Genomic DNA, 25,388 nt, shown 5'->3' with positions numbered 1-25,388 from the left:
CCAATTCGAGATTACAGTAGCCGGCAGTGGCGGCAACGACTACTACGACGTCTCCAAAATTGGGGGCTACAATGGGGACATGACGGGGGTTCCCACCAACGGCAACTGCCCCACAGTCCAGTGCACTAGTGCCAACTCCGGCTCCTGCTACTACCCCGGAGGCCCCGATGAGACCAAGGCCTGCCCCACGGGAAGCACCGACTACAACGTCTACATGTGCTGATGACCTCCTTTTGGGGTTTAGGCTCTATGTCAATAAGTTCTGCCAATGACCTCCTCTGTATTTCGCACACCTGTGCATGACCGAACTTGAATAATGCGATGTCTCGCGTTCATTTATATGATAATGAACCTGTGTAATAATGTGATTAAGAAGTCCCTGATAAATGATTCTCAAATGCTATCACATAAATAACTCTCCACCATTACTGCTCAAGAGGAGATGCTCAAGAGGAGAGTACCACATATTGCAGCACTGGTTATCATTTATTTACTTCAACATTACCAGAGCCTACTCTTAAACATACCCTCAGTCAGGCCTTAACTTTGAAGCAAAATTGTGCTTCAAGACCTTTCCAGGCTTCAAATGAATCCTATTAATTGGGTGTAAAGCTTCACAGTGAAGCCTTTGATATTTTTGAAAGCTTCAAAGGAAGCCTTATGTAAAGGTGCTTGGCTTCACATGCATATATATATATATATATATATATATATACATATATCTATATATATCTAGATATATATAGATATATGTACGTATATATATACATATATATATATATATATATATGTATATATATACGTACATATATCTATATATATATAGATATATGTACGTATATATATACATATATATATATATATATATATGTATATATATACGTACATATATCTATATATATCTAGATATATCTATATATACTTATATATATAAAGATATATCTAGATATATATATATACGTACGTGTATATATATATATATACATATATATCCAAGGTTTGAAGATATTTTTGTACTAAGGTGCATTAAGGTGCTTGTGCCTGCTCAACATCCAATGCTAGAGAGGGCTTTAAAGGTCTATGGTTCATGTGAGGTTGAACAAATAGTTTCATTTTATGGTTCACCTAAAAAGCTTAATATTCAAGACTTCAATGCAGTGATTGATCCTGATGAATTCACGAGAGAGTTTGTAAAGTACAAGCATCAAGCTTTAAGGGAATGGGTAAGATACACTCTTCCAGATGTAACTTCTTCCATTGCATGTAATAGCCTATGGAGAGATGCACTTCCTAATGTGTTGTCTATATGCCAAGTTGCTCTTGTCCAATGTTGTAGCATAGCAATATGTGAAAGAGGTTTTAGTGCATGCACTATGATAAAAACCAAGTTAAGAAATCGATTATAGATTAAAAGTTTGGATGCTTTGATGAAGTTGTCTATTGAAGGTCGTGATGATCTAAGCGATTCTTCAAAGTTTGTTAATAGTGTGGAGTTATGGTCTTCCAAAGCTCATCCTCATTTATTCACTGCTCATGGAATTTTCTCCTTAGTTTTGCAATAATGTTGCCTTTTTTCTTATGAAGGATATGACTGGGATGAGGATTTTATGTCTTTAGTTCAAAAAAATATGGCCGATGATAAGATTGAAGTCCCTTATCATTTATGGTCTCCTTTTAACTTATAAAAACAAAAAAAAAAGTAATTTTCTTCCTTCTTCCAAAGTTTTGGTGATGCTTTACTCTTTTTTCTTTTTTTCTACTCTTTACTAGTTTGCCTTTCTTTTGTCTTTTTTTAACTTAAAAAAACAAAAAAAAGTTATTTTCTTCCCTCTTTCAAAGTTTTAGTGGTACCATACTTTGTAGTACATGACTTTTATTTTTTTCTACTCTTTACTAGTTTGCCTTGCTTTCTTGTCTAATGTTTTGTCTTGCTTTCTTATCTTGCTTTCCTTTTTTCTTAGGAGTGTTAACTCTTCTTTGCGGCCATAAAATTGATCTAAATACTTTTATTAGCCTGCTCCATATATGTTCTTTGATTAAGAAGTCCCTGATAAATGATTGTCAAATGCTATCACATAAATAACTCTCCATTACTGCTCAAGAGGAGAGTACTACATATTGCAGCACTGGTTATCATTTATTTACTTCAACATTACCAGAGCCTACTCTTAAACATACCCTCAGTCAGGCCTTAACTTTGAAGCAAAATTGTGCTTCAAGGCCTTTCCAGGCTTCAAGTGAATCCTATTAATTGGGTGTAAAGCTTCACAGTGAAGCCTTTGATATTTTTGAAAGCTTCAAAGGAAGCCTTATGTAAAGGTGCTTGGCTTCACATGCATATATATATATATATATACATATATACATATATATATATATATATACATATATCTACATATATATATATATTATAGTATATATATGTATATATATACATATATCTACATATATATATAGTATATATATGTATATATATATATAATATCTATATAGTATATATATGTATATATATATATATATCTATATATATACATATGTATATATGGATTACTTCCGCTAGCTTAGTGTGATAAAAGGAAATAGGCTATCTCAAATTATAATGAAAAGGCTTAATCCGACTCAAATTTTGAGTGGCTTGTTCACACTTGGGTGAGAAGGATTTAAATCCCGCTCATAAAAATCCCTGGTGCCACACACACATGCTCTCTCACTCTCTCATAGATAACTTTTTTTTGAAAAGCGAGTTTTTCTTTTGACCTTTACTTGATTCAAAAATATCTTATCGTAGTACAACATATCTGCTTTTGTGTTGTACACCTCTGGGTCATAAAGAACATCGCCAGTCTACCCCACTGATCCAAAAGAGACCATGTATGCAAACCATACCTGTAGATGTGATTGAGAAACCCTACCAAAATATCTGAAACGGATGCCTAAAGTTCTAAATTGCCATCAAAATTAGGTCATGGTCGTTTTTCTATACAAGCATATCGTATGCTCTGGTCTAGACCTCAGGGAGATAGTTTTGCCAACTTTTTTTCACAATAAAAAACACCCTTGTAATAAAAAACACCATTGCAATAGACAATTTGAAATAGATGAATTATCATCCACTTGTATTCCAGTTGGGAAGGTGTTCAGTTGTCATATCCCTTGTTATGGGTACCCTACATGATGCTCTTTCCCTTGCTTTTTGGGATAGGGGGGATCCCATGGGTACTATGCCCTCTCCTCACGTGTGTGAGTAATATAAGCATTTTTAAGAAAATAAATAGATGAATTAGAAAATGTTTTTTAAAGTAGAAAGTTACACATTTATTACCATTTGAATATCATCCATCAAGTCATAGGCATTTTTGCCTATTTAACTGAGTGGAAAAAAATAAATCCAAACATAAAGTATGGCAATGGGGACTCAACAAAACAATCCTCCCTTGCATGTATTAAACAAATGAGAATGTGAACATCCTTCATTTCCCTAATAGCTCTTTTGATACTAGTGTTGAAGATGGCCATTATTTTGTTCAAAAATAAAACATGTGAATATCTTTGTCATTTTGTATTGTTGAGGTTGATGATGCACCATGAGTCTCAGTTACTTATGTTGGGGTTTTTCTCTAATGTAGTGTTGTTGTGGCAACTTGTGGTCTCATTCTTTTTTTAAAATGCAAACTATGATTTATTTATACTTCAAAAGAAAAGTATGACGCTTCATGAGGAGATATCAACTTAGCTATGTTTTGTCTAGTGAGTTTACCTATCGTCGAACAAAAGACTTTAGGCTTGCCTCAATAAAGTCTTAGCAAAAGCTCTAGAAGACTCAATATAACAAGGTCCTCCACCATGAATCTTATGATTCCTAACATTCTAGATAGTTTGGATATCATGACTATTAGAGCATGCCCACACATTAGAAGCTCTCCTTAATTTGATCCTCTTATCTAGTCTCAGTTGTTCAATACCCCACTTTTTGACCTTTGGATTAGTGAGAGCTAAAGGAGATCTTGGCCAATCATCTCTTATATGGTTAATCACTTCTTGCATAAAAACTATCTTTTTGCTACTCAATACACTTTGTGGACTATCTGGAACTCTTTGGTTCATTATGTTATTGTCCCATATGTGTCCAAATTTCCTGATTCCTTTATTATGAAGTCTTTTAGCCAGTGTCTTGTTCCACTCAACAATAGGACTTTCTTCCTTCATGAATGCCTTAGATAACCATAGAATTGGACTCAAGGAAGAATCCCCTCTGAAATTAACCCACCATTGTACATTTGACAAAAATTTCTTCCAGATTTCTACCATATTGAATCTCAAAAAGACTAACCCTTTGATCTTGATCCTCCCCCCAGTGGGGTTGTTGCAAGATCAGGATGTCTAGTTTTGTCTATGCTGGACAGGGACAATTCTTGGACAACAAATTTGGGGGGGGGGGGAAGGTACTTCAAACGAGATCAAGAAACTAATAGAAAATACACATACACTCAAATTTAACCCCAATATAACTTAAATTAATATAAATTAGTCCAATTTATCAAAATTAACCAAAAATATGATAAAACAATAAAAAAATAATCTTTCCATACTTAGAGTGATGTAATTTTTTTTCCATAGATGCACCAATACAAGTACACTAGTCCCTATAGGTTTTAGATGATTTACATCAAAAATGTAATTTTACTAATTAGATTATTAGTATTTGCAGGTCTTCTGATAGCCTGTAAGAATTTTAGAAAAGAGATCATTAAAAATCAAACCATTGGATTTGCAATTTTGACTAACCATCACATTCTACCAATGTATCACTATCTACCACTCTTTTGATCTACAAGATTATGCATTTTTAAGTGGTAGTTATTGTGGGTGCAAAAAGTGGCATATATTATAACACTTTAAAGAACTTGAAATATTTAAAGAAAATAGACAAATAGCTTAAAAATTTCTCAAAAAATCACTGAGTTAAGCTCTATATTATGTGAAGATCTAAGATGCAAAGTGGAAATCTCATATGAGTTTATATGTGAAAGATATTAGCATTTTATGGAACAAGCCCAAATTTGGGACATGGTGTATACATTGAGCTTGTACCTAAGGAAATGAGGACTTTTAACTATACAATGCTTAATTAGATTATGCAACTATATTCCCAACTTTGCATGTGGCGTTCCAACAAAAGAACTTGAAAGGAAATTCCTTTGTTAGCTAGGAGAGATTGGCCACTAAAGGTAAATAAATGCCTGTTTTTTTACTATTTACAGGGTACCTGAGTGGACAAAACTGGGCACCCTGATCTTGCAACAACCGCCTCCTGGCGCAATCAACTTTTCCAACTAGCATGTACCATGCCACTAATTTCTAGCCACTTGAGCTCTCTCAATCATACATTTAATGATATAGGCCTATGGTTGATAATCCCTTTTAGCTTGCTTAGCCATTTGCACAGTAATTGCTTGACCTTGTCCATAATGGTAGGCAGATCCCAACCACCATCTACCTTTCTTGTACATATCTATCCCCATGAGAAAATGCCCAAACCTATTTGTCTTCCCATGTCCACATGTAGTTCTTGAAAACCTTTACAACCTTGCTCCACTCATTAGAAGAAAGCTTGATCAATGAGGCAATATAAACAGACATGACATAAAGCACATGCTTGTTGAGAACAACTAACTTACCTACCATGCTTAATTTAATTTGAGATCTAAGATCCACCTTGGCCTTTAGTTTTTCCAAAAACCACATAGAACAATAATTTTAATGATCCTCCCTAGCCCCACAAGGCACCCCAAATATCTTATTACATTAACTACTCTGATTTCTTATAGCTCACATTCCTCAAGCACTCCATCACTATGATAAAAAATATTCATGCTCCAATTTCTTTTAGCCCACATTCCTCAAGCACCCTCTGATCAAAACTAAGTCTAAGCACCTCAATTTTGTGGTGTGAAATTCTAGAGCTTGATACATTAGAGAAGTCCTCATGTACACACTCATCAAGGCATGTATGCTTTCTTTTTCACAGTTCACAATGTTACGGGCTATCATCTATGGGAGACAAAAATTTCACCATTTGGTAAAGGTAAAGTCCTGGTACCTTTTTGTAAGAGCAAGTCCAAGTTCCTGAGAAGGGCATCTATGTCAAGAGCAAACAATAGTGGTGCTAAGAGGCAACCCTATCTCATTGATCTCTTAATGAGAAAAGGAGAGGTAATATAACCATTCACTTGTATTGCTACATGAGCATTCTGAATAAAGTTTTCACCATTTTGAAAATTGCAACCCAAAGTCCATCTCAGCTATCACAGGAAAAATGGACTCCCAAGCTCAGGGGGTGCACCTATAAGAAAATATCCATATCACCTGCATTCAAAGGGTATTAATAAAACCCCTTTACTTAAATGTTATGAGGTAATGAATGATCCCTCTTCCTTAAGAAACTTACAAGTTTCATTTTTCAAAGTGCCGTATAAAACCCCCTCTTGTAAATGTAATCTTATAACTTTTTTCAAACTTTATCAAATAAAATACCCTTCCCAGTGAACTTTTTTCAAACTTTTTTCAAACTTTATCAAATAAAATACCCTTCCCAGTGAACTCACATGATACGTTTAAAATTTTGGAGGTGCCTTTTCCAATTCCATACTCAACATAAGATAATGCTCTTTTTGGTCTGAAGCCCAATCAATGGGGCTAGCACTATATTGAGGATTGCCTCTTGAATTGAACTACCATGAACAAAACCATACTACCTCTTGTGCACTTTCTTCTTGGAGACATATTTCCTGACCACCATCAAAGTAAGAGCTTTTTCCATCACCTTCTAGATGGTGTGTAACACAGTCAAAGGTTTGTATTGTTTAACCTCTTTCATGTCCCTACCTTTGTGGACTAGTTTAACAAGACTTTTCTTAACATTTGTTGGCATTGTGCATTAAAATATCACTACATTTGGAAGGATTCCCCCATGCTTCATGATTTAAAAATAGTTTAGTGCTTGCTCACCTTGGCCCTATTTTGCATATCTTGTGATTAATACACTCGAAGAGGCAAAATACCAAGAACTTGAATCTCCCAAAGAACATATTATGCTTTGCTAGAACTCACCTTGGCCCTATTGTGCATATTTTGTGATTAACACACTTCAAGAGACAAAATACCAGGAACCTGAAGTCATTGAAGAATATATTATTTTTTGCTAGAGCTCCACTCTTTTCAACATGTCCACAAGAGTGTGCTCCCTACTAACACAATATCACTCTTTGTAGACAATTGTGTCATGAGTGAGTTTATTTTCCCTTCTTGGTAGATTCTGTAATGCCACATGCTTTTAAAATGCAATTGAAAGAACCCTTGTACGTCCTATCCATTCTCAAGCCTCCCCAATATCTACAAGATGAGAATACGGCATATCACCTCCTAGCTGCCCTCACATGAGCTCAACAGTATGGATTTTTAAAATCTCTTTTCACACATTTTTTACATTAAAAAAGGTACCATTTAAAGGGGGTATTCACCGATTGAATAGAGAAAGAGTGTGCTATATTCATGATAAGTTCACAGATAGGGGGCTTATAAAATAGGCCTGAGATATAGAGACTTTACACAATGTGACCCCCCTCAGTAGCCACCAAATCCTTTTTAAAATATGTAACCCTAACATGTGAGTTCAATAGAAGGCATTTTTAAAATCCTTTTTCTACACATTCTTTACATATAGAAGGGCACAATATAAAGGGGATATTTACAGATTGAATAGAAAAAGGGTATACTTTATTCATAAAAAATTTACACAAAAAAGGGGGGGGGTAATTAGGCCTTGAATGCACATGATATAGAGGGTTTACATATAGTGATCCTCTTCAGCCTAGCCTACACTTTTCTTGACATTACTCTCCCCTTTTGGAGAAGTTTTTGCTCTAAAATATATATCTAGGGAAGATGTGACTTGCAAGAGCTAACTTTTTTTGACATAAAAATCCTCTTGAGGTTTTCCATTCCATTTAACTAGCTTGTTTAATGCTAGTCCTTAAAGCGATCTCAATGCATAGTAGAGTTGTATCCAACTTATCTAACCACCTAATATTGAAGCAATGACCAATCACTAGAGGCTCTTGAAAACACTACCTTGATAGTGCCCTTTGCTCAACATAAAAGGTGGGTTAATGAAACTCCCTTCCCCCCATCTTAGCCCTCACTACTTGATGACCCACTTTAGTCTATGCAAGTACTACAGACTAGCCATTGAAAACCAAGGTTGAAAACTTGTGGGAATTCATCAAATGCCACATAGAATCTTGGTATGTGTCATCAAAATTAAAGTTTGATGAATGTTGTGCTTTAGCAAGACTTTTCTTTCTTTAAAAGTGGCCATTTGAGAGAGAAAAGGAACACGAAAGCACATATGGATGGACAAAGAGGCATGTATGAAAGTGAATTCAAGGAAAGAGAAGTGCCAAAATGTGAATTTTACTTCAAAAGTGCATGGAATATTTTCCTAGGATCTCACCAAAATTTTACGAAGTGCAAACGGGCTAAAATACGGCTTACGTGAGGTATCAAGAGGGGGCGCATGGACAAAGAATTATGAAAATGGGAAGGAGGGATTTGACGCCCAACCTTCCCCATGACTCACCCATGCTTTACCTCTCTCTAAGCCGCCACATGGATGCTAAAAATGGTATCAGCTTTCCACCTCATCAATTTGAGTTCTTAAAAGTGGATTATCTTGCTCATTAAGAGGACAATTAGAGTGTGAAAAAGCACAAGTGAAAGCTCTCAAAAAGCTCTTCAAGCTCAAGCACTCATATGCTAGTAGTTACATGCTTATGCTAGTGTAATACCCTTGGTAGATAAGTACATAGGCTATGGAGCACTTCCAGCTCAAGCTCCCATCCAAATCCTCTTCAAGACTCTCCTTTTCTTCGCAAGTACTCTTGGCTTGAATAACCATTGAGGCTCTGAGAAGAGGACAACGTAGCACAAGGTCCTAAGCACAAGCCCAAAAGCTCATGGTGGGTTATGGAGATCCTAGCCTCCATGGTCCAAGAGATATATTAATTCAAGCTTCTCTCTTTATGTAAAGAGTTCAAGAGCAAAATATTAATACAAAGCCTTTCGAGGGGGGGTCGGCCTCAAGAAATCCGACCCTCAATCTTGTTTGTTGGTGTTAAGTTCTTGATTTGCAAGCTTGTTTTGCATATGCTATTTGGTTGTGTGTATGTGAGTAGCTAAATGAATGCATGAGCTAGTGGTTTGTGTGTGTGAATAGTCAAATGAATGCAAATGCAAGTTGTTTGTGTGTACAAATAATTGAATGAATGCATTAGCTACTATGTTATTCCTATCACATGCTATCACTACTAAGGATGGAAATTAAAGGAAATCATTACTAAAAGAGCTTGAGTAAATACTTGTTATTTGCTATAAAGAAGCTTATATTAAACTTGGTTTCATTAGTATCAGAGCATTGTAGGTGTTGCTTAATTGAAATTAGAATTTCTAATTAAGCTACGATCCAAGCACTCTCATAAAAAGGTAGTGAATATTGTGAAGGAATCATGTCTTTCATTCCACACAATGAGCATAGTTGGCATCAAGTAAATTTTAAGGAAGATGAAGCTTCAACACAAGGAACTCATGGCTTAAGGAACTTAGTTCAAAGCTTGCATGAAGCACAACATAATCCCTTTTTTAGGCCCACGGTTCAAGCTTTAATGTTTGCTCATGTCATGGTTCTTACAACAAAGTCTCCTCCACGAGAAGCCGATTCTCCACAAGGGAGTGAGCATGTAAGAATGTTTGTGGAACGGGAGGGGCAATCTCCATCAAGTGCTCCTAAAGAATGACGTTCCCATTGTAGACGGCAAAGATCTTCTTCAAGTGATGGATCTTCCTCATCCAAAAGTGGAAGAAGTAAAAGAAGCCGTTTTCATCGACGAAGGAGAAGGTCTCCTTCACCTCCATCAAGCCCTTCACTCTCAAAAGGTGATATGAAGAGAGTTCTCTACAAGAGAGGTCAAGCACAAGCACTCGCATGCCAAGAAGGCGCAAAAGGACCTATTATGCTTGGAAGAGAGCTCGCAAGCTTCAAACATTCAAGGAGGGTGGAAAGAATGTGACTTTTCTCACATTTGATGGTACATATGGCAACACGGATAAAGTACTCAACTTAATCCAACAATTTGATGCGGTTTTTGGTGGAGAGCACTTCACCAAATAGTCCAAGTTACGTCATGTGGCCATGTACATGCAAAGGTCCGCCCGTCAATGGTGGGCGAGTCTTCGAGCTCAAGGTTTGCGGCCCAAAACTTGGCAAGAATGTAGGAATGCTATCATGAAGCAATTCCTAAGCGACCAAGCTCAAGATGATGTGCTAACATCATGGCATGCTCTTAAGCTCGAAAAGGGAGAGAGTATGCAGCACTACATAGACAAGTTTTGGGATTTACATCTCAAAGCTATTGTCTTTAAGAAGATAAATTTCTCGAAGCAAAAGCAATAGTTTTTGGCCGGGCTTTATGAAGATGTGCCTGGATATGTTCATGCACAAAAGCTAGCAACTATCTCCGAAGTCATCCATCACTCATTGGTGGCTCATTGGTGGGTAGCAAGATTTTCCCTTTCAGTCCACTCCATCATCACAAGACAAGACCATCCAACTTCCAAAAATGGGTCAAGAAGTTTAGTGAGTTGGGTGATCGTACGATCATTTGGCTTCATTTAGACAAGTGGCCAAGGTGGAGGAGGTCTTTGATCTTCACACTTTAGTTGAAGGGTTTGGATTTACACTAGAGTGTTAGACATTGAAGAGTGCACACAGAGGGTGTTGTGTGTGTGTGTGGAGTAGCACAGAGATGGAGAAGAAGAAGACACAAGATGTGGACTCCTTGTCACAATGAGTGAATAGGGTTTGGAAAGAGTCCTTATTAGTTAGACTACAAAGAATGGTGTCCGGCCGCCCACTTACTTAGGGATGGCACAATGGGCTTTACCACCCCAACAAAATATGCCAAGGTAAGGCCCAGCCATTCGATATTTGATGGGGATGAAACTTGGTAAGTAGGGGTAAGGAATATTAAGAGACATGATTGTAAATGTTTGTTAGCGAATGGCTGGAATGAGGCCTTACCATGGAGTATTTTTAACACACGTCCTTAGGAATAAATATACCAGGGTAAGGCCCCATGCCAACCATTTGGTAACTTGCAACCAGATAATTTTGACTACAATCTATAAACACAATAGATTTGATGTATACTCTTAGTGGTATTTGAGTGTGATCCAACACACACACATTGTGGTTTATGCACGAGCCACAAATATCACATACATATGCTAGCACTATGTGCACACCAATGTGTGCACCTTTCACCTATTAGAATCAATTATTTAGAAACAAGGAGATCTGAATACGACTTACCAGTACTCCATGCAAACGTCCTCTAACTCTCTGCTCTGACGGAGACCAAAACGCACCTAGAACATATTTTTGGCAGCAAAAGTTTCGCTTATGTATTGGATGTCGTTGCCAATGGCCCCAACGTAGCTCTCGAACCTAGTGTTGCACTTGTATAGAAGGGATAATCGATGGTAATGCTCTTGACCTTGTACTGCTTCCCATGGCTCTATACTTGCTCTCTAACCTCTTAGCTTGCACTGGACTTTGACACCATTAAAATATTTGGGAAAGAAGGAGAGCTAGAACACTTGCAAGCACTCAATGGAGAAGATATGCAAGATGTGGAAGGTTGAACTTCTTCTTCTTCTCTACTAAACAAAGTGATAACAAAGATGAATCAAATACAACAAAGATTAATGAAATACAACATAAGTACTAGAGTACTATATGTACAAGCAGTCCATAGTGTGAATCCATTGTGAGGTGAGCCACCATAATAAGTATGCCATAGCTCAATATGTGGTCTAAATGTATAGTCGAGTTATAGAGAATCATTGGCAAAGATCCATCATGTCAGTCTCACCAAATGTGCCAATGAGTAAATTTCTCAATGGCTAGCTGTTGTGACTACCAGCTCATGTTGAGCTTGACATATCAGCAGTTGATATAGCACATAGCACTTTGGATCAATTCAATAGCTTCTAACACTCCCAAAAGGATTCAGTTTTGGGTATGTTTCTTTCATTAGGGAAAGGATAGGGTCTATAGTGTTCCTTTAAATTGCCAGGGGGATTAGAACATGATTAGGAAAAAGGCTTATAGATAAGTGCCATGTACAAGAATGTTGGGTTTGTAAGAGAGGTCAAAAAGATTCTTTAGAAGATGCTTTGTGAACTTTTTCTCTCTTAAAAGGGGGGGGGGGAGTTTTTAATCTTTTAGACATCCATAACTTCTATGTGCAAATCAAAATTTAACAAAGATTATAGATTAGCTTTTAATAGATATGTTACATTACATTTTCATGCTAGATTTTAAATTCAATTTTGGTGGGAAAATTTGAATTCAAACATTGTAGTGAGTTTTTCATGTTTCACTTTCAAAAAGAATCTTGGATCATCAGAGTCAATTTGTTACCAAGTAAAAGGGTTATAGACCCCATCCGTCCCCTAATGGTTGTAAGTTCATTTGAGTAATTATTAGTTATTCTTCTTGGGTACCCTATCTTGACAAGCCTTTTGAATCTCTAGTCTCATAGTTTGGGGTTTTGCTTGTACTGGTGGGTACCTCAGCATTATCCCCTTTGTCAGCCCACCAACACCTGCTTTACCAGGCAAGTGTCCACACTCACTGGATTTCTTCTTGGCAAAACCACGGTACAAAATTTTGTAGCTAATTGTTTTGCCCCTTCTGTCATCACTAGGGCTTCCCAATCCTGCATGATCATCTACTTGAACCCTAGCTTCATGGCCCACTCAACATTATTTTCCTTTCAAGAAGAAGGTAGCAGGCTTCACAAGTTGCAAGGTTTGAGTAATTACCTTCTTTGTGGCAAGGGCTTGCTTTGCTACCATGGTGTTAGTGTCCTATGATTTATCTTCACTCTATGTTTTCTACTCGTCTAGTCTTGGCTCTTTGTTTTGCCCTTGATTAGTTGTGTTGTGATTCTACATGTCATGATCCTTTTTATTAGTGTCATTTATCTTGAGATGTTCTTGATTGCCTCCTTCAATGGTCTTGTCTTTGTGATTTGTGTCATCATCAGTTGTGATGACACGTATTTTCAGCCTTTGTGTTGTTTCCATTTTACTTCTTTTCTTTTTCTTTTTTAAAATTTTCAGCATTTGTTGTATCTTCTCATGAGTATTTCCTCCTTATTTGATTTTTCATCATGGTCTTTAACAACCATACTTTTGACTACCCTTCATAGTAGCCTTGTGTACCAAGGAGATCTTCTCGAATAATACACCTAACAATATTCATTTGTCTGCTTAAGGTTGAATCAAATAAATCTTTGTCTTTGCTAATATTTGAGATATGGTTTCCTTAGGGATCCATGTTTGCACATAGTTGTCCTTTGTCTTGGATGGACTAGAGGTTGGAGCACATCTATGTGATTTTGATTTTCTTCCCTTCCACCTTGATTCTTGAGTCTTTTTGTGTCTAGTTTGAGGTCCTCTTTGTGACAGGAAGTGTCATTATGGAAGGCACATTGTAAGCTGTGAACTCTAGCTTTGGCAACCAAAACTCTCTATTGACTAGGCTGGAATCTTGTGCTTCCAATAATATTTGAGTAAAACTCGATCAATGACTACGCTATTGTGTAAATGATCGGTACTCACACATGTACGTCCATGCAAGACATCTAAAGCTATGTGGGATACTTTTTCTAGATTGTTTCATACTAAAAATGAAGCAAAGATCATGCACTTGCACAACAAATTGTTTAAATATACACACATGCATGCAGGAGAGTCCATTACAGATTATGTGACATGTATACACGACATTGTGGAAGAATTAATTGCTCTTGATGAGTTTATTGATTAGAGAACTTTGGTTAATCATTTGTTAACAAATATCTTTGAGGACTTTAACACATTTGTTACTTTTATCTCGATTACGACTGACAAAGATGATGTGATGCCTTTGATATTGTGGTTGGTTTACTGTTGGAAGAAGAGTAACATATGCAAAATATGGATAGTTCTCACAATGGGGGTAAACATGCTTATGCTAATAAGCACATGTAGAAAGCACAAGAAGAGGGAAAATCCAATGTACAAAAGCATGTGTCAAGGAATATGCAAGAGAGTAGCACCTCTCACCATGGTAAATATGAGAAGAAAAATGGTTCATGTCATTATTGTGGTGGTAAATAGGAACATTGGGCAAATGAACACAGAAGTTGCAGATGAAGGTAAATGTTTTGAATGTAAGAAACATGGGCATTAAGCAAAGAATTGCAGGAATAGAAAGAAAGTTGAACATGGTCATGTTGTAGAAGCTAATCAAATGGCAGAGTCTAATGCTATAGAATTCGAAATGTGCTCATTGTTTGCATTCAAGACATCTAATCAAGATACATGTCTTGCTGTAATGTCAAACTTATAGTGGTATGTAGAGAGTGGGGCTACAAAGCATATAACCCCATGTAGACAAGTTTTTAGCATGTCCAAAGGAGTGAGTGATGCCAAATGAATTCTGGAATGCGCTAATGGTATTCACCATCTGATTCAAGGTGAAGGTGATGTCACTCTAGACTTATATAATGGCAAAAAATTGATACTATGTAATGTGCTATATGTACTTGATTTGTGGAAAAATCTTGTGTCAGCCTCAACCTTGATAAAAGCAGACATGAAAGTGTACTTTGAAAACAATGCTGGTACTATTTTGGACAAAACCAATAGGCTTATCACTTCAACTCTATAAGTGACAATGGTACGTTTTATTTAGATTTGCATGGATGTGCATCTAGTATGGCAACTACTGATAATGATGTATTGAATTGTGGCTTGCTCGTTTTGGTCATTTGCACTTTGATGGTCTTTTGAATCTACAAAAGCATGATATGGTTCGTGGAATGGCTAAGCTAACAGCGCATGCTAGTGTGATGGATAAGCCATGTGATGGTTGTATGAAAGGAAAGATCCATCGTTTATCTTTTTCAAAGCTGGATAAACATGTGAATTTACGTAATGTACCTAACTTAGTACACTGTGATGTAGTGGGATCACTGCCAGTGTCCCTAGGTGGCTCCAAATACATTGTCACGTTTATTGATGATACCTCACCATTTACATGGTTTTTTCCAAAGAGTCCTTGAAATGTTTAAGCAGTGGCTTGCAATGGTCGCAAAAATGAGCTGGATAGGAAACTAAAGATATAGCCTACTGATTATAGTGGAGAATACTTCTCTAATGACATGGGTAACTTTATGCATCACAAGGGAATTAAATATCAATTAGCCATGGCTTATACATCGCAACAAAATGGAGTGGCCGAGCATAAAAATAGGACAATCATGGAAATGGCACATACAATGCTGAAAGCAAAGGATCTTTCTGGTATTCTATGGGCTAAAGTAGTTGTAACTACGACACATATTTTGAATAAGTGCCCTACACATGCTTTATTGAATAAAACACCTTATGAAGTTATGTATTTCAAGAAGCCAAATGTGGGCTATTTTTTTGTTTTTGGAAGCAAAGCCTATGCATATGTACCTACTCAAAACTGGAAGAAACTTGATGAGAAAAGCATAGTAGGAGTCATGGTAGGGTATATGCCCAATAGCAAGGGTTATAAACTCTATTATGTGCATACCAAGAAGATATTTGCAAGCAGGGATGTTATATTTGATGAGTTTGAGACTCTTGATTTATCTAATGTTGATGACCCTTTTGTGGATAGTGATTATGAACTTGGTCATGTAAAGTTACCTTTACAAGAAAAAGTAATGAGCCTTCTGATGACAAAGCCATTGGGAAAGCAAAGACCATGCCAAAATGGGTTGTAAAAACAAGCAAGATGCAAAACAAAGTGATGTATTACAAGGCCAGACAAGAAGTGAGCAAACAAAGCTGGACATGGCTATAGAAAAGAAGAGAGTGACTACGTCATAGGTCTTCAAGACTAAGCGTAAAGTTGATGGCAGTGTTAATAAGTATAAAGCATGATTGGTTGCAAAAGGGTATGCATAGAAGAAAGGAATTGACTATCATGAAACTTTTGCACCAAGTGCATGTATGACCACCACCATCAGATTGGTTACAACTATGGTAGCTCTAAATTCATGGAATGTATATCAACTAGATGTAAAGACTGCATTCTTAAATGGTGATTTGGATGAGGAAGTCTTTATAGAATAGCCATTTGGATTTGTAGTACAAGGCATGGAGCGTAAAGTATGAAAGCCTAAGAAAGCTCTATATGGTTTGAAACAGGCACCACGTTCATGGCATAAGAAAATAAATTCACATTTTCTTAGCCATGCATTTCAAAACTATCCTTCAGAACCCACATTATATGTACTTGTTGATGATGAGAAAATAATGATTGTTGTGCTTTATGTAGATGACATTCTTGTGATAATAATAGTGAAGAAAAGCTTGTGCAAGTAAAGCAAAATCTACAATCTGCTTTTGAGATTTCAGATATGGGGATTCTCCACTACTTTCTTAGTGTAGAATTCATACATAGAGATGACAATATATATATGTCACAGCGTAAATATGTCGAGGGGATGCTAAAGAGGTTCAATATGGATGATTCTAAACCTATTTGTACTCCCATGATGTATGGACACACTTTAGATAAGTGTGAAGATGAGGATGATGCTGATCCCTTGCTCTTCAGGCAATCAGTTGGGTGTTTACTTTACCTGTGCTTCACAAGACCCGACATTATGTATGTAGTGTCATACCTTAGCAGATTTATGACAAAACCCAAAGTTTCACATTGGACAGTCGTCACTCGTGAAGAGAGTCTTTCGATATGTTAAAGGTTTTTTTACACTTGAGTTTATTTTATAGCTCACAAGATGAGTTAATCCTGGTTGGCATCAGTGATTCAAATTGGGTTGGTGACAAATCTAATCGAAAGTCAACATCTAGATATTACTTCATGCTTGGGTTGATAGCTATCCTTTGCATTGCAAATGAGGGATGCCGCATTGAAGTAATAACACAAGCTTTCTCTTTGCCTTTACAAGGTTCTTTTCCCTAAATTCCCTACTTGTGCATTTTCACATGAATTCATTGTTGCTTCTGTAGTAGCTGATCTCATACAAATATACTAATGGTTTGTTTTTCAGTACAGAAGAAACGGGAGAACACCCTGCCACCATGCCGTTGCTGTTACGTTGAGCTGGAGCAACATTATTTTTAAAGAAGGTGAGAGGTTTCCTCACTCAGAATATGCCTGCTAAACACACACACGCACACACACTCTCTCTCTCTCTCTCTCTCTCTCAGCACACACAGCGCTAATGTTAGATATCGAGGTGTCATTGACACCTGGCAGTTACCTCAAATACTAGGTGGTAGTTACACCCTGCGCCCACACAAAAACGCACAAAAAAACACACACTTCCACATTTCATAGTGGAAGTGCACACCTGCATATGCACGCACAGGAGCACTGTGGAGCGGGCTGGGAGGTGCACACACTTGCATCTCCTGCTTATTACACAGTGGCTTCACCATCATCTAAAGACGTGCGCAAGGGTGGAGTGCTTAGCACATTATATTTGAGGGGCCAGGTCATGAGATTGATCCCTGGCTCCTGCCCTTCCTTTTTGCACATGGTTGCATACGTGGCACCTTGATACCGGGTGCTGCCCGATATCTCCCCCTGCCCCCTCCCTCCCCAACACCCCACACAAACACTCACACACAGAGCAATTGCTCAATATACCTACACAAATTATACATGCATGGATGAAAACCAATGATTCTAACAAATAAGGGTCATATGTATCCATTTACCCTTTAAATATAAGAATTTCAGAAGATCTTGAGCGGAATACATATTTTTTGGACAATTATGTGAAGGCAATAGAGACCCACACACTAGACCACTTAGCCTACCCTGTTTGGGCAAATGGGACACTAATTTTGGGCCATCAAAGAAATTAAAGGGCTTTGCACATCTATTGTTTGCTTCAAAGCCTAAAGATTTTACCTTGATCTATTGACTCTAGGTCCCTGCATTTTCGTGTCACCCAAATTAGAAACTCAGGTGTTTAGAAATCCAAATTAGCCGGTTTGACATGCAGGGAAAAGGAGAATTTCTCACATCTTATGTATCTTATGTATAAGATAAAAAAAATTCATCTTCAGGTTGCCAGGTGTCAACACCTAAGATGTATAAGATAAGATGCCACGTGTCAACACCTAAGATGTATAAGATAAAAACAAAAAGAAATTCAACCGGGAAAAAGGTAAGTGTGTAGAAAAATCTATGTTGAAGTGAGGGAAACTGTCTTATATATATATATATTAAAGTGAGTGAAATATATATTAAAGTGAGGAACCTATCCTAAAAGTAAGGAACCGTTAAAGGAGGAGAGAGAGAGAGAGAGAGAATATATATATATGGCCTTTTCTCCGACAGATGATTCTGCTCTATCTCTCTTTCTCTCACCGACAGAGAAAATATATATATATATATATATATCAGCCCTCATTCTCCTCATTGTTGATGCTCAGGTGCTCATTGCAGCCTCCTTCTCAGGTACAGCAGCCTTCTTCTAAAGGTGTCGTGTGTGTGTCTCTGTGCTTTTGGCCAGAGCCATCTCTCTCTCTCTCTCTCAAGCCTCCACATCAAGTCTCTGTTTTCTAGGAGGTTCTGCTGTAGAAATAGGAGAAGATCATCGTGCAGGGCAGGCTGTTCTATAGGGGGTGGCGGTGCCAAAGTTTCGCTGTGCTATAACACTGTGCTATAACAATCCGACCCCTTCGCTTCTCCGCCCCACAATGGCAGGTTGAATTTACTGCTCATTTTCGGCTTCTGCGTATACTATCTATTATATGTACTTTTTCTGTCATTTTGTATATATTGCTTCATAAGCTCAAGCTGGAAGAGTTAAGCTCAAGCCTGTTGCAGTGACCGCATTAAAAGTTTAATTTAATTAGAGTCTGAGAAAGGGAAGAATTGAAACTCACGCATTGTGCATGGTGAGAGCAGTGTGAAGGACCATAGATTGATATTTGCCTCCCCTGAAGATGATCGGATATGCATATTAGCAAGCTGAGAAGAGCTGGGCCTAGCTGGTTGCTTTTTGAGAGAGAGAGAGAGAGAGAGGGGGGAAAAACAGCCCATGTGTGTGTGTGAGAGAGAGAGAGAGAGAGAGAGTGTGTGTGTGTGTGTGTTTGTGTGTATGTGATAACCGTAGACTAATTGACACTTGCCTGCTTCCAAATCAAGGCTGACGAGAGTGAGAGAGGCGGTGTGGCCAAGCATTTCGGAGAAGGCATGGAGCGAGGAGGCGAGGAAGCCAGTGCACAGCGTCCTGACAGTGGCCGTTATCTCCATGCTCTCGGGTGTCAGCTCCATAGCCACCTTATTTTCTCTCTCTAACGTGGGAAAAAGAGAGGCGATTCAACCATGGGAGCAGGGGCTGCTTGAGCTCATCAGAGGGGCGGTGTCGAGAGAGAGAGAGTCTCAAATGTGAGAGAGAGAGAAGAAGAAAAGATTTTTTTTTATAGTAAAAAATGTGATTGTCTTTTTCGATAAGTGTAGATATGTTTACAAAATTAGTTTTTAAAGTGTATGTCCACAAGGCTAATTGGAAAGGCTTCAAGACACATAAAACACACATTAGTCCATAAACCAATTGCACGATATGGCATTTTGAGATTTGCTTTTATTGTATGTTTGATTTGATGTTTTATTATTCTAAGACATCTAAGACAAAAGAAGAAAGCACAGTCCGCATGTTAAAAGAAAAAACCTAGTGGCGTCTAAACAAACATGCTTACTCTCTTAGCGTGCAAATTTTCTAGGTTATCTCGGTGTTGTGTATATGTGTCTATTTTAAAATTTGTTGATTGTGGTGTGGTATAGACTAGAAAAGATAAGACTTCAACATTGATACAAGGCCATGTATTTTGGCTATATGTGTCATTGTTGAGGTTTGCACGTATCTTTATTGGTTCTTAGTCATATTATTTGACAACAATGAGTGCCACTTCTAAGATAAGTGTTGTCTTTTTTAGGTTAGAGAAGACATTATTTTAGGTTAGAGAAGACACAATCTTAACATTGATAAATTTGGCTATATGTGTCATTGTTAAGGTTTACACGCATCTTTATTAGTACTTGGTCATATAGGTCTATTTTTAAAAATTCAGGCATCTCTCTCTCTCTCTCTCTCTCTCAATAGATATGTGAAAGATTCCTGTTTCTTTATATTAAAAAAATATTACGTCTCATACACTTTTATTGTATAAAAAAACACTTTTATTGTACTTTTCGTGAATATACCAAAACAATGACTAAATATTTTTATTTATTTTGATAGATACCATGGCCGAAGAACAGAAGAAAGCTTTGTTGAAAGCTTTAAGAATCTCTATGTGCACCAAAATCACCAATCTTTCAACAAATGAAATCTCCCATATCCCCGAAAATTAAATCTCCCTTGATAATCTTATCAATGAGGTGATATTTGTTGCTGCTAAATCCAAAGTGGCTTATCCCATTGATATAAATACGGTACGCGAATCTGTGGTTTCCATAATAGGAAATATGAGAAAGTGTGTCACAGATTTGCATGATAGCCTACCAAAGGTCTTGGACCTTGATAGAATAAGAGAGTGGGATGATCAATGGCATAGTCAAAAGCAGAAGAATAAGCGTGCACAACAAATTGACACCCAATATCAACCTTCAAAAAAGATACGTGCTCAGCAAGCTATTCATGATTGCAATACCAATAGAGAATAGAGAATTAGTACCCAAATGCCCTCCTCCAAATTACCTAGATAGCACTCTACGTAATTGTGAGTGCACATTCTCTATTGGTATCCCAAGAGATGCAATACTGTAGGTTATTGATACAATAGGACAAGGTAGCTTTGGGGTGTGCGAAAAAGTACTCATCAAAGGTATCTCTTTCTCTCCAGCGGGTACCTTTTATGCAGCTAAAAAGTATCTTCTTGGAGCCCCTGAAGTTCGACTCAAATCTTTTGAAAAGGAGGTTAGTGTAGATCTACTACATGCAGGGATTGTGCGTAGCATTGGACATACTTTCTCAAGTCCTTGGATCGCTATATTCCCATTTTTCAATGGAAAATCAATTAGTAACATGCATCATTGCCATATGAGAAAGGAACTTATGTGTCTGAGTAATTAGAAAACTTCAGGGAGGTGGTAGGGGCATTGATAGAGGGTGTTGTCGAAGGCTGAAAAATGTCGACTTCGCTGCTTTTGCTTCAACGCCCCATCATTGATTCATGCCTTGGTACAAACAGTAGCTTTTGCACATGCTAACAACATAGTGCATTGTGATCTTCACCCTGGGAATGTCATGTTGGATTTTACTCAAGACAACCAACCAAGAATTGGGATCATTGATGATTGGGGTAAACGGCTTTGAGACTGGGATATGAAAAACGCGTATCTCAAACTCCACATAGAAAAGATATTGATATTCGACCATGGTTAGCTCCAGAGCTCTTAGGTCAAGATGATGAGCATGTCTGTACAAAAGATGTTGATGTGTATGCTATATCATGGATGATCTTTCAAATTTGTATCTTTTGCGAGGAGTATTGCGAGGAGTATGAAACAGGCTGGGGAGACTTAGATGCATACAACCAGGTTCAGCACATCAAATTTATTGTGAAGGATAGTTATTTGAGATATAGTGAAAGGAAGACCATGTCAGAGCTAGATCAAAGACTACAACACATGCATTTGGAGCCCTCTAAATGTTTGAGACCATTGATAGAAATGATGCCAGCTTTTTACTAATGAAGAATTTCTCAATGAAGGATTTGTCAATTTTTTGAAAAGCATCTATTTTGAATGAAACCATCTTTTTTAGTGTGAACTCTCTCTCTCTTTCTTTTAAAAAGCTTTTGTATGTGTTGTTAACTCTCTCTCTCTCTCTCTCTCTTTAAAAATATTAAGTCGAAAAAATGTATTTCATTAAAATGATCAAATTAGTTCCTTCGGTTATTGCAGTATATTATTAGAGAACGGAGGGTAGCAACAACTCCTCTATTGTTATTGGCCAAGGTTTCTCTACTCCAAAGCAAACTTATACATAGAAATCTACGTGGAGCAAAAGGTGTCGCTAGAAAGCTTCCTGTTACACTTTCTTCAGTTAATACCAAATGTAGTTGTTCATTAAAAGCTACCACCAAAAGACCAATGAAGAGGACCTCAGGATCCTTTACCATTGAATCTACTTCTTCTAAGCAACGGGCATTGACAAAACTAAGTGCCGCAAGCGGGTGTTACAAAGGGCTTCATCAACTCTTAGAAAGAAGCGTATCATTGATTTGTTACAAGAAGTCCAAGCTACTTGCAGTCGAGCTGCAGTAAAGCATACAACTTCTGTTGATACTATTGCGGAATTGATTTGTTCAATGGAAATGGAAGGTGGATGCCTTTCAAGGGTGCAAAATGATCTAGCACACTTGCAGGATCAGATTTCTTCCATTCAAAGAACACAAGATAAAATCTTAGGCATTCTTGAAAATCTTCAGAACTCTCAAAAAGATCACATAACTGTCTTGCATAATATTGTTCCTGATGTTAGAAGTGCAACAAATAAACTTAGTGCCGTAGCTAAAGTCCAAAGCTCTAGCATTGGTCAAGTTAGAGCAACAACAAATAGATTGAATGCAGTTATTAAATGTCATTTGGCAAAGCCAAAATGACATAATGGAGATAAGTAAACTCCATTGACATTATGTATTGGATTTTAAATCTTTTTTGGATATTTGTTAGTTTAATTTACAATGTTCTGTTATTGAATACTTATGTAATGTTATTTGATCTTTAATTTTAAAATGTATTTTTTTATTTTGTAGCGCAATGGTATCTCGTCCACTTATTTTATCACCTGGTCATGCAAAATGGGCTAGACTATGTGATGCAACAAGGGAAACTAGGCGAGAGGTTGCTAGAAATCGAGTTAGGCATCCTTTACAGGAGATTGGAAATTGTATACAAATGGGAGAAACAATAAATTCTTCAATTAACAGAAACAATTTTGCAAATCAAAATGTCATAGGTGTGGATGAAAATAGAAGCCACCAGAGCAATCCTCCTCCCCAACTTTAGCAGATCCTATGCATATCGATGTTGAATTTAATGATGTGTCTATCAATGCTGAATGCTTTGCAAGAAATTTATTTTGTAGTGCAATGGTATCTGGTCCACGGATTTTATCACCTAGTCATGCAAAACGGGCTAGACTGTGTGATGCAACAAGGAAAACTAGACGAGAGGTTGCTAGAAATCGAGTTAGGCATTCTTTACAGGAGATTGAAAATAGGAGATTGAAAATAGAAGCCACCAGATACCATTTAATGATGTGGGAGAAACAATAAATTCTTCAATTAACAGAAACAATTTTGCAAATCAAAATGTCATAGGTGTGGATGAAAATAGAAGCCACCAGAGCAATGCTCCACCAACTTTGGAAGATTCTATGCATATCGATGTTGAATTTAATGATGTGTCTATCAATGCTGAATGCTTTGCAAGAAATTTAGCTACTGTACGCAAGGGAGATTATAAAAAGGTAGAGAAAGGCTGTGCAAGCATTTGCTATACATATCCAGAGCAAAATGCAACTTTCATGACCTCCATGTTGCCTCTTTGGAAAATGTATAGTACATGAATTAAGTGGACTTGACTACGTGTGTTTAAAATGCAACTTTCATGACCTCCATGTTGCCTCTTTACTTTGGAAAATGTATAGTACATGAATTAAGTGGACTACGTGTGTTTAAAATGTCAAGCTTTGTGCTGTAAGGAAGAAGGTAGACGTATTCTCGAGAGTTTACAGGAAAGTATTATTGTTTAAATGGAAGTATAGGCTTGCCACCTTTAATGGACCCACCTGAGGAATTAAGAGAGTTGATGCAAGGTACACAACACCCAAAAGTAAGGACTTCCTAAAAAGTATACGTGCATATAATAGTGCTTTGGCAAGTGCATCTTTGGGAGCACACATAGATGAAAGACTTTTAAAGGGAAGGGGTGTGTATACGTTTAAAGGGAAGGGGTGTGTATACGTTTAAAGCACATGGTCAAATCTATCATAATATTGGACCTTTGATGCCTACTGAGAGATCTGACAACATCCCTCGGTTTGCTCAATTGTATTTCTATGATACAGAACATGAACTTCAAAATAGATTACACCATGTACCAGCTATAAAAGAGTGCACTCTAAAAATGCTACAAGATATGATGCATCATTGGTTGTAATCCATATGCTAAAGCATTTCGTTCTGCTGCAATGATGATGCGTACCTACTGAGAGATCTGACAACATCCCTCGGTTTGCTCAATTGTATTTCTATGATACAGAACATGAACTTCAAAATAGATTACACCATGTACCAGCTATAAAAGAGTGCACTCTAAAAATGCTACAAGATATGATGCATCATTGGTTGTAATCCATATGCTAAAGCATTTCGTTCTGCTACAATGATGATGCATACCTCAAATAGTTCCAACATCTCCATGGTCATTCCAGAATGTCGATTAGGAAATTGGCAATATCAAGCACCACGTGCTATAGAAGTTGCAGCCATAATGCCTGGACGAGGAGATGAAATAACCGTGGGTCATCGTGATATTTTGATAAATCTCTGTGAACGAAGGATTAAAAAGAATCTCAAATTTGCATAGATCTTATATGTCATTGATGTATGTGCTTTTGTTTCCAATGGGAGAAGATGGATGGAGCTGATGTAAGCGTTTGTGGTGACATAGCAAAGGAACAAGCATTGGAAGACTTGGATGGTCTTTTGAGAGAACATGGAAAGAATTTATGTCACTTTCCTAGTATGCCTCAGATAGATCTGTCACAATCTCACTTGCTTGAGAATACTCTTCTTGCCGAAGAAACAATGTTTAATGTAGATGAACAAATGTGTGCTGCATCACAAATGGAAAGGGAATTAAATGAAGGCCAACACATAGCTTATAACAAAGTGCTACAGGCAATTGAAAGAAGTGAGGGAGCTGTATTCTTCTTGGATGGACCAGGTGGATCTGGAAAGACCTTTATATATAATGCACTGCTCTCCAAACTTCGTGGTCAACAGAAAATTTCTCTTGCATGTGCTTCTTCAGGCATTGCTGCATTACTTCTTAGCAATGGTAGAACTGCTCACTCGTGGCTCAAAATACCCATTGATATCCACAGTGAGTCAACATGTAACATAAAGGTTAATAGTGTTCATGCTGAGCTACTAAGGCGGGCATCTCTCATTGTTTGGGATGAAGC

The 25,388-nt window shown here is 37.4% G+C and overlaps 1 protein-coding gene, 1 long non-coding RNA gene and 1 pseudogene across 2 annotated transcripts in view; 2 read left to right on the top strand and 1 right to left on the bottom strand.

Annotated features, from left to right (window-relative positions):
* Nucleotides 1-415, top strand: part of LOC147627240 (pathogenesis-related thaumatin-like protein 3.7) — an 893-nt gene extending 478 nt beyond the window's left edge. The window contains exon 2 of the mRNA XM_086816171.1: nt 1-415. This exon is cut by the window's left edge and continues 235 nt beyond it. Within this exon, the coding sequence (XP_086672297.1) occupies nt 1-223 (223 nt within the window). The 3' untranslated portion in view covers nt 224-415.
* An 18,379-nt stretch (nt 416-18,794) lies between these two features.
* On the bottom strand, nt 18,795-19,462 carry LOC147627239 (uncharacterized). The gene is made up of 2 exons (XR_015268535.1): nt 19,318-19,462; nt 18,795-19,125 (listed from the first exon to the last, which is right to left on the bottom strand). It is a non-coding gene; the product is annotated as an uncharacterized LOC147627239 (long non-coding RNA).
* Nucleotides 19,463-23,723: 4,261 nt separating this feature from the next.
* LOC147627238 (uncharacterized) lies at nt 23,724-24,848 on the top strand (annotated as a pseudogene).
* Nucleotides 24,849-25,388: the final 540 nt, after the last annotated feature.

The sequence above is a fragment of the Cibotium barometz genome, chromosome 21, assembly GCF_041138505.1.
Source record: "Cibotium barometz isolate CiBa-2024 chromosome 21, ASM4113850v1, whole genome shotgun sequence".
Taxonomy (NCBI): Eukaryota; Viridiplantae; Streptophyta; class Polypodiopsida; order Cyatheales; family Cibotiaceae; genus Cibotium; species Cibotium barometz.
Note: the sequence above shows the minus strand (reverse complement) of the source record. Positions and strands in the feature narration are given on the sequence as shown.